At 38.8% G+C, this 18,776-nt stretch overlaps 1 protein-coding gene across 1 annotated transcript in view; it reads left to right on the top strand.

Moving 5' to 3' along the window:
• The window catches only part of HADHB (hydroxyacyl-CoA dehydrogenase trifunctional multienzyme complex subunit beta), a 39,740-nt gene that overhangs the window by 2,368 nt on the left and 18,596 nt on the right, over positions 1 to 18,776 (top strand). Inside the window, exons 2-5 of the mRNA XM_049651942.1 lie at positions 6,310 to 6,384; positions 6,491 to 6,535; positions 14,516 to 14,615; positions 18,366 to 18,410. Coding sequence (XP_049507899.1) covers positions 6,318 to 6,384; positions 6,491 to 6,535; positions 14,516 to 14,615; positions 18,366 to 18,410 — 257 coding nt within the window. The 5' untranslated portion in view covers positions 6,310 to 6,317. The remainder of the gene's footprint in view (positions 1 to 6,309; positions 6,385 to 6,490; positions 6,536 to 14,515; positions 14,616 to 18,365; positions 18,411 to 18,776) is intronic.

Here is an 18,776-nt window from a genome sequence, read left to right as displayed (position 1 = left end):
TTCTATTTTTAATTTTTTGAGGAACCTCCGTACTGTTTTCCAGAACGGCTGCACCAGCTTGCATTCCCACCAGCAACGCAGAAGAGATCCCCTTTCTCCGCATCCTCACCAGCATCTGTTGCCTGAGTTGTTAATGTTAGCCATTCTGACAGGTGTGAGGTGGTATCTCGTTGTGGATTTGATTTGTATTTCCCTGATGATGAGTGATGTGGAGCATGTTCTCATGTGTCGGTTGGCCATCTGGACGTCTTCTTTGGAGAAGTGTCTATTCCTGTCTTTTGCCCATTTCTTCACTGGATTATTTGTTTTTTGGGTGTTGAGTTTGATAAGTTCTTTATGGATTTTGGATACTAACCTTTTATCTGATGTGTCGTTTGCAAATATCTTCTCCCATTCTGCCAGTTGCCTTTTAGTTTTGCTGATTGTTTCCTTTGTTGTGCAGAATGTTTTTATTTTGATGAGTCCCAATAGTCCCAATAGTTCATTTTTGCTTTTGTTTCCCTTGCCTCCGAAGACGTGTTGAGTAAGAAGTTGCTGCGGCCAAGGTCAAAGAGGTTTTTGCCTGTTTTCTCCTCTAGGATTTTGATGGCTTCCTATCTTACATTTAGGTCTTTTCATCCATTTTGAGTTTATTTTTGGGTATGGTGTAAGAAAGTGGTCCAGGTTCATTTTTCTGCCTGTCGCTGTCCAGTTTTCCCAGCATCACTTGCTGAAGAAACTGTCTTTATTCCATTGGCTCTTCTTTCCTGCTTTGTCAAAGATTAGTTGGCCATACGTTTGTGGGTCCATTTCTGGGTTCTCTATTCTGTTCCATTGATCTGAGCGTCTGTTTTTGTGCCACCATTATATTGTCTTAATGACACTATAACAGTGAACTGTTAAGCCGCTCCATTTGGCTTTCATTACTTACCTAGGGTGTTTTTCCTTTTCTTTACACCCAGGTGCCTGTAACTTCATGCATCTTTCTATAGTTCCACACCCTGCTCTAGACTACTCTGCTGAGTTTCCACGCTTCCCAAATTCTTGAGTTCAAATGTCTCTTTCCTAAAGGTTAGAGCAAATGACAGTAAAGGTCAGCCTTCCATAGGGTAGTTTGCTTTGTCTCTTTTTTTAAAATATATTTTTAATTATTGATTTCATAATATTAAGTATTTTTCAGAAACTACAGAGAATAAAGCAAATATACCTATAATTCCACTACCCAGAGATAACTACTGTTAACATTTTGCAATGTATTTTTCTGGACATTTTTTATGCATTTGTGTACTTACATATATATAAATATTAATTTATGTAGACTTTAAAACTAGAATTAAACTGTACATAAAAAGTAAAATGCTCATTGTAACAAAATTTTTTTGAGAAGACAGAAGAATATAAAATGAAAGCCCTTTATTCATTCCGTGTGTAGACTCGTAGCTTTATGGACTTGTTTCTCCCTCTGCAATAAGTGGGTGTCTTACTGTATATATTGTTCTGCACGTTGCTTTTTCATTTAATATATATTGTGGACATCTTTCCACTGACAGTATTTACATGTATACTGTGTTTCATTTTTCTTTCCAAACTGCTGTACAGTGTTCCATGGTATGTCTGTAGTGTATTTAACCATTTCCTACTGGTGTGCTTTTACATTAGTTCCAGTGTTCCACTGAGCCAAACGGTGCTACAATGAACATCTTGACTCTTTCTGTAGGCCAGAGATCTGTGTATGCTACATATACGTCTTGAGTATTTCTACAGGTTAAAGACCAATTCGAGGATTCGCAATTCAGATTTTGTCAGATGACTAAAAAGTGCCTTCCAAAAAGGCCTTAGCAGTTTACACCACTACCAACTGTATATGGAAGTGCTCAAATGGATCCGTTCTTACTAGAGTTATGTATTAGCCATATTTTTAATTTTTGCCAATCTTACAACCCCACAATGATACCTTGTTTTGATTTTAAAAATATTTTTATTGTTAGTGAGGTTGAACATTTAATATTTTGTTTATTTGACATTTTTACTTCCGTGAATTGTTCATTTGTTTTTGTCTTTTTAGTGGTGTATCAGTAAGGAGGCTTTTAGTTTCAAAGAACAAAATTAAACTCGGCTTATTAAAGGGGATTTACTGACTAATAGCTGAAAAGCACAAAGGGAGGATGGACTTCAGATATGATGCAGTTTTCCTTTTTTCTAGTTTCCTTTTCTGAAAGTCTCGGCTCTGTCTTCTTTCGGGGGTCAGCTCTCTATGCTTAGACGAACTTTTTTCATGTTTGCAAACTGTGGTAGCTGTGCCAAGCTGCAGAAGGAAAGATTTATATTCCAGAATTCCAGGCAGAAGATTTGCATGTCAGACTGACTAGATTATCCCTAAGTCAATACCATGCACAATTGTTTTAGGCCTTGGTTATCCGAACCAATGATCTTGACAAAGAAAATGAAATTATTCTAATTGGTTTAAACCCTGGAGTTGGGCTGGATTCAATCCCATGTAAACGACATATGGCAACTGCATAGCGGGGTGAAATGGATATTTGGGTGAAAACCACAGATTCCATTGTATATTATTTCTCTTTTTTCTGTCATTTGTAACAGTTCTTTATGGATTATGGATACTAATCCTTTGTTTTACTTAAACCTTTGTTTTATGTGTTACAAATATTTTTTCTGAATCTATTGTTCGCTTTTTAACTTTCTTTTAGTATCTTTTGCTGTGTAGATATTTACATGTTAATTTAATCATATCCATTAGTTTCTCTTTTCCTTTATGCCTTCGGGATTTTATGACATATGTTGGAAGGCTTGCCCCATATAAGATTACGAAAATATTCTCTGACACTTTTTTCTAGTACTTTTATAGTTAACTTATGAATAATTAGATTAATCTGTCTGGACTTGATTTGTGCATGTATGAGTTATGGGCCTAAAGTTTTTTCCAAATGATTAGCCATTTTCCCCAACAAATCCATTGAATAATTCATCTTTCTCTTGTTTATTTCAAATGTTATCTTTATTACATACTTAATTCTTTTGCACTTGAGTGTGCTTCTGAACTTGCTACATCCTGTTCTATTGACTAGTTTTATGGCTCCTGTGGCAGCGTTGCACTATTAGTTCCTCGTGTTGTTTTTTAATTATTTTTTTAATGTTTATTTTATTTTATTTTTTTAATTTTTTTTAACGTTTATTTATTTTTGAGACAGAGAGAGACAGCGCATGAACGGGGGAGGGTCAGAGAGAGGGAGACACAGAATCTGAAACAGGCTCCAGGCTCTGAGCCGTCAGCACAGAGCCCCACGCGGGGCTCGAACTCACGGACCGCGAGATCATGACCTGAGCCGAAGTCGGCCGCTCACCAGCTGAGCCACCCAGGCGCCCCAATGTTTATTTTATTTTTGAGAGAGAGAGCGCGAGCGTGATTGGGGGAGGGGGAGACACAGAATCCGAAGCAGGCTCCAGGCTCTGAGCTGTCAGCACAGAGCCCGACGCAGGGCTCAAACTCATGAACAGCAAGATCATGACCTGAGCTGAAGTTGGATGCTTAACTGACTGAGCCACCCAAGTGCCCCAGTTCCTGGTATTTCTATAGAAAGTTTTGGTATCTATTGGAGCAAGGTCCCCCACACCCACTCCTTTTTCTTTATTGACATTTGCTTGATTATTTTTATGATGCTTAAGATGAACTTAAGGGAATTTGTATCCAGGACTCATGTGGCATCATGGGTAGCTTCTGGAAACAGTGGTGCTCATCTCATGGGCCACTTTGTCTCTCCCTGGCCAAAGTCTTTTGAGCATCCCTAGGCTGGTGAGCCTGGAGTTTGGATTCCTTCATCTCTTTTCAATCCATATATTTGGAAAAATGTAATTTTTTTTCTTTATTGAAGTCATAGGGCATCCTCTTTTTAGTCTGTAAAGACCCAAGAGAAGTTAAACAAGACTTTTATATTTTCTATTGTATTTTTGTAACAAATTACCCCAAAATTTAGCAGATTAAAACAAAAATTTATTATTTCATACAGTTTTTGGGGGGTGACTTAGTTCAGTGGTTCTGACTTAATTTCTCATGAGGTTGCAATCAGAATGTTGCCCAGAGCTGTCATCATCTGAGAGCTTGCCTGTACTTGAGGGTCCACGTCCAAGCTCATGTGACTGTTGGCAGGAGGTGGCAGTTCCTCACCATGTGAATCCTTTCACAGGTGTTGGCTCAAGATGTGCCAGCTGGCTTCCCCCCTGAGTGAGGGATCACAAGGACCAAGAGCAAAGTTGCAGTGTTTCTTATAGCCTGATCTCAGAAATGACACAGTCACTTGTGTTGTATTCTTTTGTTTACATGGGCCACCTGCTGTATGATGTGGGAGGCAACTGTACAAGGATGGGAATACCAAAAGGTGGAGGTTATTGGGAGCCGTCTTGGAGACTGGCTGCCACAGTCTTCATAGGCAAATCTCACCAGCTTTTTTTTTTTTTTTAAGTTAAAACATGTTTCAAAATTGAGAAATTATAAAAGACGGACAAATGACAAATCTTCCTTACACCTTGCCCCCTACTTACTCAGTTTCTTTCCTCTTTTTTTATTTTTTAGGTTTATTTACTTATTTTGAGAGAGAGGTGGGGAGGGGCAGAGAAAGAGGGAGAGAGAATCCCAAGCAGGCTCCACACTGTCAACACAGTGACACTCACAAACCGTGCCCAGCGAACTCACAAACCGTGAGATCGTGACCTGAGCTGAAATCAAGAGTCGGACACTTAACCAACTAAGCCACCTAGGCACTCCTCAGTTTTCTTCCTTTTTAATGTGTTTTTCTACTTTCAGGGATATTTTTACACAGATACAAGGAAATAACATACATTATTTTTTTTCTCTTTTTAACATGAACAATACCTGCTGTCCCCTATTTTATACTTTTTCCATTTAATACAGGTTACCAATATACTATGTGGTACATAATCATTTCCTTATCTTTCATAGCTGCATAATATTTCACTGGGTGGTGGTTGTTTGGTTTACTTAACCACTTCCCTATTGACTCTTCTGATCTTTCACTGTTACACGCAGTAATGAAATGCATCCTGTCTCATGTGTACCTAACGTCCTTGAAATAGATTCATGGAAGTGGAATTGCTGGGTCAAAAGTTCTAGGCAACTGTAGTTGTGACAGTGAATTGCCAAATTGCCCTCTGTAGGGATTGCCCCAGTTTGCCCTCTCTACAGTAGTATGGAGAGCTCCTGCTTGTGCATACTCTTAACAGACAGTGTATCAAACCTTCCAGCCTTTGCCAGTTTCACAGGTCAAATATTCTGTCTCTATGGTTTCAATTTGCCTTTCCCTTAGGAACTTCTCTTCATGTATCTAAGAGCCATTTGTATTTCTGTTTTTATGAATAGTGTGTGCATATCTTTTGTCCATTTTTCTTACTGATTTGTAGGAATTCATTTTTGAAGAATTTAGGGAAGCAGTGTATTTTAAATATTTTTAATATGTAGGGTCTTTTCATTTTTTTGTTATTTTGAAACAATAATGAGCTTATTAAAAATATAAGTGCAGGGGCACCTGGGTGGCTCCGTTAAGCTTCCAACTCTTGGTTTTTGCTCAGATCAGGATTTGTGGGTTCAAGCCCTGCACTGGGCTTCTTGCTGACAGCAAGGAGCCTGGTTAGGAGTCTCTCCTCTCTCTGCCCTTCCCCAGCTCGCTCACGCTCTCTCTTGCTCGCTCTCTCTCTCTCACACACACACACACACACACACACACACACACACAAAATAAACTTAAAAAAAAAGTCGCAAGTGCATTACATGACCTTTTTTTTCTTACAACAGTTGAAAGTAAGTTGTTGACATGACACTATACCATTCCTAAATTCTTTAGTGTACATTTCTTCACATACAAACATTGCACAAGGCATTATATCTAATCACAGCATAACCTTCAAAGTCAACAAATTAACCTTGGTGGCTTCATGGTCATGTCCAGCAATCTCTCTACTCCTTTGACCCTAGAGAAGGATGTAACCTCTGGAGCTGGACTGCCTGGCTTCAGATCCCAGCTCTGCCCCTTACCTGCTGTGCATCTTTGGGCAAATCACTCAGTCCCTGTGTGCTTCAGTTTTCTCGCCCCTACAAAGAGTGTAATAATAATGCTTAAAATAGTGGTTTACACACTATGAAAGCCATGTCAATGTAGCTATATTATCAGAGGAAGGATAGTTTGTAATACAGTAATTTTATAGTACTTTATAGCCACCATGGATAAGATGAGATCATAGACTATAAGCCACAAAATTGTTCAAGTAACCCAGGGTATATTTTTGGTCTCCTCTTTTTAGATTTCACAATGACTTCCATCTTGACTAACACGCTTAAAAATCTTCCCAGTACATCAAAATGGGCCCTCAGATTTTGTAAGTATTTCTTCTTTCTTTTTAAGATTAGAGTTGGATTTATAAGTAACTTACACAGACATTGAATTGTTCTGCTTTTTGTAAACAGTCTGTTTTTATCTTCCAGCTTTAAGACCTCTAAGCTGTTCCTCCCAGCTACGAGCTGCCCCAGGTACAGTAATTTATAAAATAAACACTTCTGGTTTAAAAGTTAGATTCTAGATTTGTGAATTATGAATAAAAACCAAGACTAATTTGCCAATTCTCTCTTTTTTCTGAGCAACAGGAACATCACGATTGCCTTCACATTAAAACAATATAGGGCTAGCCAGTAATAACGTTACATGGTGTAGGGTTGCCAGGAGGCTACTGATAGACTCACGGCCGTTCCGTGTACCTTGCTGGTCAGTGTAGTCGGCTGTCAGTCCTGGAGATGATTAGGATACAGACATTTTGAGACAAAGTTCGCTTTTTTACATTTGCGGTTAATGATGGGCTTCTCTGTCAATCCACATGTGGGAGAGGACCCATTCCTGAAATAGGGGTGATTGGGGAAGTCGTTAATAAAAGAATGTTGTTTAGTCGGGAAATGTGTTGAATTTATATGGTCATGTAGACCCTTGGTAAGCCCAGTGTAGGTATGTAAATCTGCTGTAGGTATGTATCTTCAATGACCAGAGCTTAAAAACAGTCTGACGTGTTCATGCCATTATTCTCTTTGCCCGGATCCTATAGTGACCTATGATTTAACGATTTTGGTTTTATTATGCTATTTCTACTTCGACGATAGCTTAATAGAAAAGCATCTTACCAGGATTCAGAAGACCTTTACTCTGTTCCATCCAGTTCTGTCTCAGGTCACTGTGACCTTGAACTGGTCATTTTACTTCCCTGTGCTTTAATTTCTTTGTCTAAAAAAGAATAACAATTGTAGTCTTGTTAGAGTCTCAGATAGTTATGAAGGTATCTCAAAGCACTTTGAAAACTAAATATAAGTGAAAAATGGTATTTTTAGATACATATATATTTTTACAATTTTTTAAAATGTTTTTTTAAGCTTTTGTTTTTTTTTTAATTTATTTGAGAGACACAGACAGCAGGAGTGGGGGAGGGACAGAAAGAGTGAGAAAGAGAATCCCAAGCAGGCTCCATACTGCTGGTGCAGAGCCCCACGTGAGGCTCGAACCCACAAAACCGCGAGATCATGACCTGAGCCAAAACCAAGAGTTGGATGTTTAAATGACTGAGCTACCCAGGCACCCCTATATTTTTACAATTAAAAAAAATTTTTTTAAAGCAGGATCCCTGCGCAACATGGGGCTTGAACTCATAACCCTGAGATCAAGAGTTGCATGCTCCACTGGCTGAGCAGCCAGGCACCCTGATATTTTTATATTTTACATATAGTATATTCTGAGGTCTATTGCCTAATCCCATCTAGCGAAGTTTAATGTTGTCATATAACAAATAGATTTCTTCTAGCCTCTAAAGTCTAACTAGAGTATCGATTTGTTTTAGTCTCATGAAGAATAATTCCTTTCTGTCTCATTTACCTTTTCCCTAATTCAGATGTTTGCCCTGATGCCTTTGCTATGCAGTCACATAAATAGAACTGATTCTTGCCAACTGGGAGAAGGTCAAACCGAATACCAACAGAGGGAAAGCATTTACCCAGCATTTAGACTATTTTTCTTTATATTTGTTTCTGTCTCCACAACTGTATTGCAAGCCCTTGTGAGACCTGAACCTTTTTACATCCCTGGTGTCTAAGAGTGATTTCTCTTTTTTTTTTTATAATTTAACTTTATTTTTTATTTTTTAAAATTTACATCCAAATTAGTATACAGTGAAGCGATGATTTCAGGAGTAGATTCCTTAATGCCCCTTACCCATTTAGCCCATCCCCCCTCCCACAACCCCTCCAGCAACCCTCGTTTTGTTCTCCATATTTATGAGTCTCTTTTGTTTTGTCCCCCTCCCTGTTTTTATATTATTTTTGTTTCCCTTCCCCTTATGTTCATCTGTTTTGTCTCAAAGTCCTCATATGAGTGAAGTCATATGATTTTTGTCTTTCTCTGACTCATTTCACTTAGCATAACACCCTCCAGTTCCATCCACGGAGTTGCAAATGGCAAGATTTCATTCTTTTTGACTGCCGAGTAATACTCCATTGTATTACACCATACCACATCTTCTTTATCCATTCATCCATCGATGGACTTTTGGGCTCTTTCCATACTTTGGTTATTGTCGATAGCACTGCTATAAACATGGGGGTGCATGTGTCCCTTCGAAACAGCACACGTGTATCCCATGGATAAATACCTAGTAGTGTAATTGCTGGGTCCTAGGGTAGTTCTGTTTTTAATTTTTTGAGGAACCTCCGTACTGTTTTCCAGAGCGGCTGCACCAGCTTGCATTCCCACCAGCAACACAGAAGAGATCCCCTTTCTCCGCATCCTCACCAACATCTGTTGTTGCCTGAGTTGTTAATGTTAGTCATTCTGACAGGTGTGAGGTGGTATCTCATTGTGGTTTTGATTTGTATTTCCCTGATGATGAGTGATGTTGAGCGTTTTTTCCTGTGTCAGTTGGCCATCTGGGTGTCTTTGGAGAAGTGTCTATTCTTGTCTTTTGCCCATTTCTTCACTGGATTATTTGTTTTTTGGGTGTTGAGTTTGATAAGTTCTTTATGGATTTTGGATACTAACCCTTTATCTGATGTGTCGTTTGCAAATATCTTCTCCCATTCTGCCAGTTGCCATTTAGTTTTGCCGATTGTTTCCTTTGCTGTGCAGAAGGTTTTTATTTTGGTGAGGTCCCTGTAGTTCATTTTTGCTTTTGTTTCCCTTGCCTCCGGAGACGTGTTGAGTAAGAAGTTGCTGCGGCCAAGGTCAAAGAGGTTTTTGCCTGTTTTCTCCTCTAGGATTTTGATGGCTTCCTATCTTACATTTAGGTCTTTTCATCCATTTTGAGTTTATTTTTGGGTATGGTGTAAGAAAGTGGTCCAGGTTCATTTTTCTGCCTGTCGCTGTCCAGTTTTCCCAGCATCACTTGCTGAAGAAACTGTCTTTATTCCATTGGCTCTTCTTTCCTGCTTTGTCAAAGATTAGTTGGCCATACGTTTGTGGATCCATTTCTGGGTTCTCTATTCTGTTCCATTGATCTGAGTGTCTGTTTTTGTGCCATAACAGTGATTTCTGTTGATGCTGATCATGTGCAGGAAGGCACATGATAAGACAAAGGAATGTGACCAGCTGGTGGGGGTGGGGGTGGGAGGCATATGCTGAACAGGTTTTAGGTTGCAGTAATTTTATAACTTACTCCTCTTGAAGCTCATGTGAATGTCCTTACTTGACAACTCTTAGGATGAAGGATTTAGAGTAGAGGGATACAGAATTTGTTGGTGTTTTCAGTCATTAGACTGGAGATTATGGGCTGGTTCAGTGTTTATATCTATATATGTTATGTGTCTATATACACACATGTGTATACCACTGGGATAATATGTAACATATCTGCTTTGACTTTAATTATATATGTAAAATATAGAATGAGTATCAGCCATAAAATCCTAGGTTTTGGAGTTGGGAGGAGCCTTTTGAGGCCATCTAGTTCAGCAAATAGTAAAGTTTTGGCAGGGCAGGGACTTGAACCCAGATATTTTAATCCCCAACTCAGTTTCTTAGAATACATTGTGGAATACATAAAAAGGAGCCTTTGAGAAAATTCTGATGTGGTTGGGAGCCAGTGTGCACAAGAAACAGAATGAGAGACCATTGGGTGACTTCAGTACATAATGAGTAGCAAATATTATTTTTAAATGTGGCTTGTAACATTAGTTTAATTGCTTTATAATATGCCAAATTGTTTTGAATAGCCAATTTTTTCCCCAGAGGTTGCCAGAAGTTCAGAGGCAAAAACTATAGGTAACCTTAGTTATCAGGGACAGGTTTCCTAGGAGGTGGAATGTGAACCAGCCTTGAGGGATAAGTAAGAATTAGCAGAGGCCACTCGGATGGGAGGGTACATGAATGAAGGCAGGGAGGTTGAAATGAGCCCACGAGCAGTGTGAGGGACTGGGGCTCACTCTTCTTGTTACGTGTTGAATAGGGGAAAATGCTTTGGGAGAGTTGAGGTGGAACCTAGTGAAGCCAGGAATTCGTTAGAAGAGTTAGGAATTTGAATTGTATCTGGAAGTGTATAAAAGGGACATGTGGTCAGTGGAAGGACACGATGGCATGTCATCTGACTTCCCCTTATTTCTTTATTGTCTCCAAGGTCAGTCACGAGTAATCTGCACATCTTCCAATTTCATGGCCTCTTTCCAGTCCTCATTCTCCTTGAGTATTGAATCATTTGACCATCTTGTGCTCCTTGATTCTCTCCTGCTTTTGCTGTCAGGCATTGATCTCTACTGAGTCTCCTGCTGTCTCTCAAGTTCACCTTCTGTCCCACACCTTCCCCCTGCCCTCTGAATGTAGGGAGGTCAACAGATCCAAGTCCTTAATTGTGAGTAATGGACCCGCTCAAGTGAAGGATAAGAGGGCTTGAGTGTGCTGCAGCTGGGAAGGCGGTAGGAACCAGGAAGCCCTAGGGACCAGCTACTCTGTCTTCTCCTGGACATGTGGTGTGTTCTTTCCTGGCTTTTCTCTTCTTTCTTTACATCCTTCTTCACTCTGCCTGCTGGCTTCTTTGCTCACTCAAGGCTTTTGCTTCCCCATAACTGGCTTACAAGTGACTTCAGTTTACCAGTACCCTGGTTTTCCCTCAGCATCCTTTCAGCTTCCACTAATCAGTATTTGTCTTCGTGCTTCTTTGCATAGATTCCTAAGAGAGAGAATCTGACTGGCACAGCTTATCACTTACAGGTGGGTGACATGGGTTACTGGCTGGCCACTCTCTGGATTGTCCTTTGGTGGTCCAGGACCCACCTGGAATCTAATCAGCTTTGGCCGTGGGCTCAGGGATGAGGTGTCTGTGGCTGCCCAGCTCCCTTTAGAGGGGGGATGGGTGAGCTGCTGCTGTCAAACCTGCCTCTCGTTCTTCCGTGTTCCGAACCGCAAGTACTTCATGGGTCTCCCATCTACACCCCATTTGTCTTCAGAGCTTTACCTCGTCAAGCGGACATACCCACCTGGGTGTCTGTCACTTCGAAGTCAGCATATTTAGGAGTGAAGTCATTTTTCTTCCCAAACCAGTTGTTACTCTGTGTAGAATAGTTAGGTTTTCTTAGTCTCTAAACTTCCTTTATAATCCTGTTGTCCGTTCTTTCCATATCTGATTGGTCACCGGGATGCCTCGTCTTCCTTGATAAAATCTCTTGTCTTGGTCCCTTCCTTCCATTCATACACTGAGACTGCCTGTATCCTAGCTTTTAGCACCACATGCTTGAGTCTGCCAGAGTCTCCTTGCTGATCTCCCTGTGCCTTTGTGTCCTGCACCAGCACACCTCTGTTACAGCTGACAGGGGAATCTGTACCCCATTTTATCGTGGTTCTTAGCTCTGACCACTGTTTCCTTCAAGTTGATTGTGGATACTTATCATAAATAGTTCTCTATGATATCAGTAGGTGTGGTCAGGTCAGAAGACTGTACATAACACATAAGTGTATGCATGTATGTAACTTCAAAGAGAAAAAAGTTTGAAAGTTATACACCAAATTAGCAGTATCTCCTTCAAAGGAAATGATAGGACAGGGGAGGGCATCAAGAGGGAACTTTAGTTTTACTCTCCATCTTTTAGAGTTGTGTGTTTTTGTTTTTGTGTCTTTGCCACAAGCATGTATTCATGTTTTTTTTTTTTAATTAAAAAATTAGAGAAAGGTTGCTCTTTTTTAATTGAAGTATAATTAACTCTGTTATATTAGGGTCAGGTGTGCAACGTGATGATTCGGCAGTTCTGTACTTAGTGCTCATCAAGATAAGTGTATGCTTAATCCCTTTCGTCTACTTTACCCATTTCCCCCACCTACCTCCCCTCTGGCAACCCACCAGTTCTCTGTATTTAAGAGTCTGTTTTTTTGTTTGTCTCTTCTTGTCTTTGTTCATTCGTTTTGTTTCTTAAATTCCACATATGAGTGAAATAATATGGTATTTGTCTTTCTCTGACTGACTTCACTTGGCATTATACCCTCTAGGTTCATCCATGTCACAGATGCCAAGATATCATTCTTTTTTTATGGCTGAGTAATATTTGATTGAGTGCGTGTATGTGTGTGTACACATCACATCTCTATTCATTCATCTTTGGGTGGGCGCTTGAGTTGCTTCCGTATTTTGGCTATTCTCAGTAATGCTGCAGTATACACAGGGGTGTGTATATCTTTTTGAATAAGTGTTTTTGTATTCTTTGGGTACGTACCCAGAAGTGGAATTCCTAGGTCATATGGTATGTCTTGTCTTTTCTTTTTTCTTTTCTTTTCTTCTTTTCTTCATTGCTTGTTTATTTTTGAGAGAGAGAGACAGAGTGTGAGTGGGGAGGGGCAGAGAGAGAGGGAGATACAGAATCCAAAGCAGGCTCTAGGCTCCAAGCTGTCAGCACAGAGTCCGATGCAGGGTTCAGACTCACGAATCGTGAGATCATGACCTGAGCCGAAGTTGGGCACATAACTGACTGAGCCACCCAGGTGACCCTAGATCATACGGTATTTCTGTTTTTAATTTTTTGAAGAACCTCCATAATGTTTTCCACAGTGGCTGCACCAATTTGTGTTTTTTCCCAGTAGTGCACAAGGGTTCCTTTTTCTCCACATCTTCATTAACACTTGTTATTTCTTGTCTTTTTGATTTTAGCCATTCTGACAGGTGTAAGGTGATCTCATTGTAGTTTTGATTTGCATTTGCCTGATGATTAGTGGTGTTGAGCATCTTTTCATGTGTCCGTTGGCCATTTGTATGTCTTCTTTGGAAAAATGTTCAGACACTCTATCATTTTTAATCAGATTATTTGGGTTTTTTTGGTGTTGAGTTGTATAAATTCTTTATATATTTTGGATATTAACCTCTTACCGGATATATCATTTGCAAATATCTTCTTCCATTCAGTAAGTTGCCTTGTTTCGTTGATGTTTTCCTTTGCTGTGTAAAAACTTTTGATTTTGATGTAGTCCCAATAGTTTATTTTTGCTTTTGTTTCCCTTGCCTCAGGAGACATATCTAGAAACGTACCGCTACAGCCAATATCAAAGAAATTACTTCTTGTGCTCTCTTCTAGGAACTTCATGGTTTCGGGTCTCACATTTAGGTCTTTAACTCATCAAAGTTTATTTTTGGGTGTGGTGTAAGAAAAAGTAGTCCAGTTTCAATTCTTTGCATGTCGCTGTTTGATTTTCCCAACACCATTTGTTGAAGAAACTGTCTTTTCCCCATTGTATATTCTTGCCTCCATTGTCATAGATTAATTGACCATATAAGCATGGGTTTATTTCTGGGCTCTCTGTTGTGTTCCATGGGATCTGAGTCTATTTTTGTGCCAGTCCTATACTGGCACGAAGGTTGCTCTTTTGATGTTGGAAAGTAACTATATAAATTGAGTCAAACAGAATCAGGAGGCATTCTAGGTTTTTGCAGAATGGCGATAATCACCAACCAAATGGCTTTTATTTCTACATAAAAAACAAGAATACTAAGCTATGTGAAGAGTAGATATCGTTTATTGAGACTCCTTTTTTTTTTTTTTTTTTGAGCTTTTTATTTTTTAAAGTAATCTCTATACCCAATGTGGGGCTCAAACTTAACAACCCTGATATCAAGAGTTGCATGCTCTCAGTTGCAGGACTAAGCCATCCAGGCACCCCGGGACTTCTAATATTAAGGGAAGACCTGTGACACATTGGCTGCTCTCAATGTGATTGTCAAACACTTGATAAAAAGAAACAATTTCGTTAATGGCATGAATACTCTCATTAACGAATATACCATTATTAGGTATAATCTCTGTATTTACCTTAAATATCGTTTGGAAACTTGTAAATGCTAGTCAGTTTCTTGGCCTTTTTAAAAAATTTTTAATTGAACTGGTTTGGTAAGTGGCAAATGCAGCTTGGCATTGAATGTTGTAATTCTTCTTAGAATGTCTGTTTTTGAAAAGGTAAAAAGTCATCTGACTTCATATATTTGAATTAATAGTTCTTTGAACTTTACCTTAAAGCCGCCCAGACCAAGTCAAAGAAAACCTTAGCCAAACCCAATATAAGGAATATTGTGGTGGTGGAGGGTGTTCGCATTCCATTTTTGCAGTCGGGCACTTCGTAAGTATTAAATGATTGTGTTCTCTTCTTTTTTTCTTTTTTCTTTTCCAGCTTTATTCAGGGTGTCACTGCCAAATAAAAATTGTATATATTTAGGTTGTATGACATGATTTTTTATGGTATACAACGTGATGATTTCATACGTGTATACGTTGTGAAATGATTACTAAAATCCGGTTAATTAACACGTAACTTTATTTATTTCTTCTTTTAAGACACTTTCAGAAGTGGTCTTTGCAAATGTAACCCAGTCGGTAATACTGTCGCTAGTGGGTTAATGTACGCATAGCATTCTTTATGAAATTAATACAGAATAAGGCCAGTGGTAAATAAAATGGCAAAATTTGTTTTTCATCCTTTCTCATGAACAAGCCTAGTATAGTTTTAGATTGAACCAGGCCAATTTTGAAAACCTAGTGTGGATCCAGATGCCTTGGTTCCAGCAGAGGTATGCTTTCCTTGTCTGGAGATAAATACCTTGTTTCTGTCCTTGTTCAGAAGTTTGAATACTGAGGCTGTGGGCCAGTGGGTATTCAGAAGGGCCTTTAATTCATTGCTTTGGCTTCCTGATCAGAATTGCAGTTGACAGGCTGGTCGAAATCCCAGCATAGCACAACCCCAAGTGAATAGAACCAGAATGATCCTAGATGAGCACAGAAATCTCCCAGAACCAAACTGCTGTTCTCCTTAGACTTGTCTGCTGCTTTGTATCCCCAAGTGGGGCCTAGTCTGTCCAAAAGCTGATAATGGGCTTTGGTAACTAGGTTCAAACTAAGTGAAACACTAGTTCTGTTTTGTTTAGGTTGTTTTGATACTCATATTTTGAACAAGCAGTCACTAACTTACTGCACTGGGGAATGTTGGGCATCTGCTAAGAGGAGTGAGGCCTATCAATATATACTAATATAGAAAGTTTCTGAGGATGTGTTAAGTGTAAAGAGCAAGGTGCAGAGCAGTGTGTTTGTCAAAGATGCATACCTTTGTGTGTGTGTGTACATACACAAACAGTACACGTTCTTTTTTAAACATATGGTTTAGAACCTAGAGAATATTTTCTTACAGAATTAATGCTGTAAGTGAGTGGTGGTGAAGATTCTTCACTCACCCTCTTGTCTCAGCATCGTAAAGCCATTTTTCTCTATAATCTTTTCCTCTACTGACAAGAGCAGTAAAAGTAAGAATCTCTAGCTGTAGCAGCAGGAAATTGAGGACAGGAGAGCCTCGTACTTCGCAGCAGCAGGGTAGAAAAAGAAAGTTCTGTCAAGAGCAGAAAGTTCTAGGCTAGGAAGACAATTCTTTTTTTGTAAGGGTTGCTTATATACTATGTAGGTATTTGTTTCCAGCTGTTTTACTAGTTATTAAGAAATTTGAACACGTTCAGCTATCTCATTTACTTACGTTATTTAAACACTTTCTTTGGTAATTAGTATTTGCCTAAAGTTTGATTTGAGATATTCAGCACATTGGTATGGGGTTCCTTTTGTTGTTTGTGGTTGTGTTTTAGTTTAATTCAGGATCTTAACTGACTGAGATGACAAAGTACGTGGGCAACTTAGAGGTACAGAGAAGAGATAAACTTGGAATAACATAAGAAATTAAAGTTGATAGAAAAGAAGGAAAAAATTTCAAGGTAATATTTATGTAAAGAACAAAAGTGACAAAATAATATAGCGAGAAGAATTTATAAAGAAGACAAATAATCAAGTCATGAGATTGATGTTATGATTGAGGTGACAAATAGGTCTTCTATATATAATAGATGATTTTCTAGGTGGAAAAAGATCTTCTGTTCAATTTGAGGAAACTTTGCTTTTAACTTGAGTGCTATTTGGAAGACAAGGTTCTTAAAAGGGGAGGGCATTTGGGAAGCACTCGTAGGAATGGATGCCAGCAGTGGGATTTGGGAATCTGCTAATCATCCTTGTAGAGAAGGGTGTAGGAATGTGAGCGTTAACATTGTAAAATGATAATTTAGTGTTTGGACATTTTAAAATTGACACACAATGTTTCCCCAGATTATTCTGTTCTAAATTTGAGGGAACTCATTTTACCTCTGAAAGATTTGGGAAACTACAGATAATTCTTCTGTGATTCAGAGTTAAAATAAAAACATTTTTGGATTTTTAGGTTTTGATTTTCAGGAACTTGTAGAATGAACTTATTCAATCCAATGGCCTAATCTTTGACTTAAAGGGAATTTATTTTTGACATTTAAACAGAGTTTGCATGCAGAGCTTGGTTTCTAAATACCATTCTTCAGTATAAGGAGCCAGGCCTGCCTAGAAGAGTGACCAGGGCTGAGCCAGAGAAAATACAAGATGAGGCTGGAGCATTTTGTAGTGCCTGGAAGTGAAGAAGTGCTTTAAGAAAAAAAAAAAAAAAAAAAAAAAAAAAAAATGACACGGGAAAAGGACAAGGGACCAGTCTGAAATAACTTCCAATGATGAAAGCTAGAACAATTTGACCAATAAAATAGAGTATTACATCGTAACCCAAAGAATAAACATTTATGTGAATCCTATCTTACATAAATAAATAAATAATTGAATAAATACATAAATGAGAGAGAAGGGACACATCATCTTTACCAAAGAATTTCAGCTAATAAATATAGAAGGAATGATGAAAAGAAATGAATCACCATTGGAACACCACAGTAGTAATTGCTGCAAGGAGGATTTATGAATGAATGCTAAAATTAGTAGGTGAGAAATGTTGGGAAACAAGATACTTGCGTTGCCTCAACTCTCTCCCCCTAAATATTTATTAATTACTGTGGTGCTTCTAACATGTCCACAGATCCTTTGTTATTCCTTCCAGCAGGAAGTAGAGCTGAATTCTCCTCCCTTCGAGTGAGGTCCAGACTGGTGACTCACTTCTGTAGTCAACTTGAGTACAGGAAGGGAAAAATAGTGATGAAAACGGGCAGATACTGCTTTAACCAAGTGATTCTCTAGTAACAAGACATGTTGCTATCGTGCACGTTCTGATAGGAAGCAATGAGAAGGGCACTTCGCTTCTCCGGCATTCTTCCCCCAAACCCATGACCCTAGTCTTCAAATGTCAAGGTCACAAAGACAAGGAAAGGCTGAGAAACTGTCACAGATTGGAGGAAACAAAGGCATGACAACTAAGTACATGGATTTGGTATTTAGAACAGAACAGGAAGCAGGCATTGGTAGAAAAACTGGTGAGATCCAGATAAAGTTAGCAGCTTAGCGAATGTTGTAGCAGTACCAATTTCTTAGTGTCGACTGGTGCATCATGGTTGGATAAGATATTAGCATTAGAGGAAGCCAGGCAAAGGGTATTCAGGATCTCTGTTCGGTCTTTCCAGTTCTGTCGTAGATCTTAAATTACTTCAAAAAGTTTCTGAAAGAGTCCTAATACATCCCTCAGGTCCCTTTGGACGTTGAAAAATAATCTATTTTAAAAAATGAAGTAAAGAGAACTGAGAAGGTGGAGTTTAGTTTTAAAGAGCGTGTAACATATGTCATGATGAACAATGAGATACCGGGCCACATCTTGGTTAGATTCTTAGCCAGCTCAGTAGGAGTTCAGGCCCGCCAGATTGCGAAGGATGACAAATAGTAGTCACAATATTGCTTCATTTGGAATGCTGGACTGCCTTAGATCATGAAGTTCATTTGCAGGAGCATATTAGATGGTATCTCTAGGTGTTTCAAATAGAATGAAAACACTGTTAATGTTCTAGGCTTTTAGTTTAAATTGTTTCTTTTCTTTCCTCAGATATAAGGAACTGATGCCACATGATTTGGCTAGAGCAGCACTTTTGTAAGTAAATGCAGTTTTATTTTAGTTGTTACTCTAGTTTTTACACGTGAAACATGTTTAATAGGATTTCCATATCTAGGGTATATTACCTTTTATGTGGTGAGAAACACACGCCTACTAGCTTTTTCAAGATTTACTGACGCTCCATTTTGGCCATGTGTGCAAAACAAATTCAAGCAGCTGGTAGGTGTCAGCAGTGTTTATTTTGCGGGCTTGACAAACAGTTTCTTAGTGTGACAGTATTCCTTCATGAGCACTGTAGCTAGCTAGCTAGTTATAACCGATCAATGCAAATACAATGTATGTATTTGGTGATTATTTTATTTTATTTTATTTTATTTTATTTTATTTTATTTTATTTTATTT

This window comes from Panthera uncia (genome assembly GCF_023721935.1).
Source record: "Panthera uncia isolate 11264 chromosome A3 unlocalized genomic scaffold, Puncia_PCG_1.0 HiC_scaffold_12, whole genome shotgun sequence".
In the NCBI taxonomy this organism is placed as follows: Eukaryota; Metazoa; Chordata; class Mammalia; order Carnivora; family Felidae; genus Panthera; species Panthera uncia.
The sequence above is the reverse complement of the archived record's forward strand: the minus strand, read 5'-3'. Positions and strand labels throughout refer to the sequence as shown.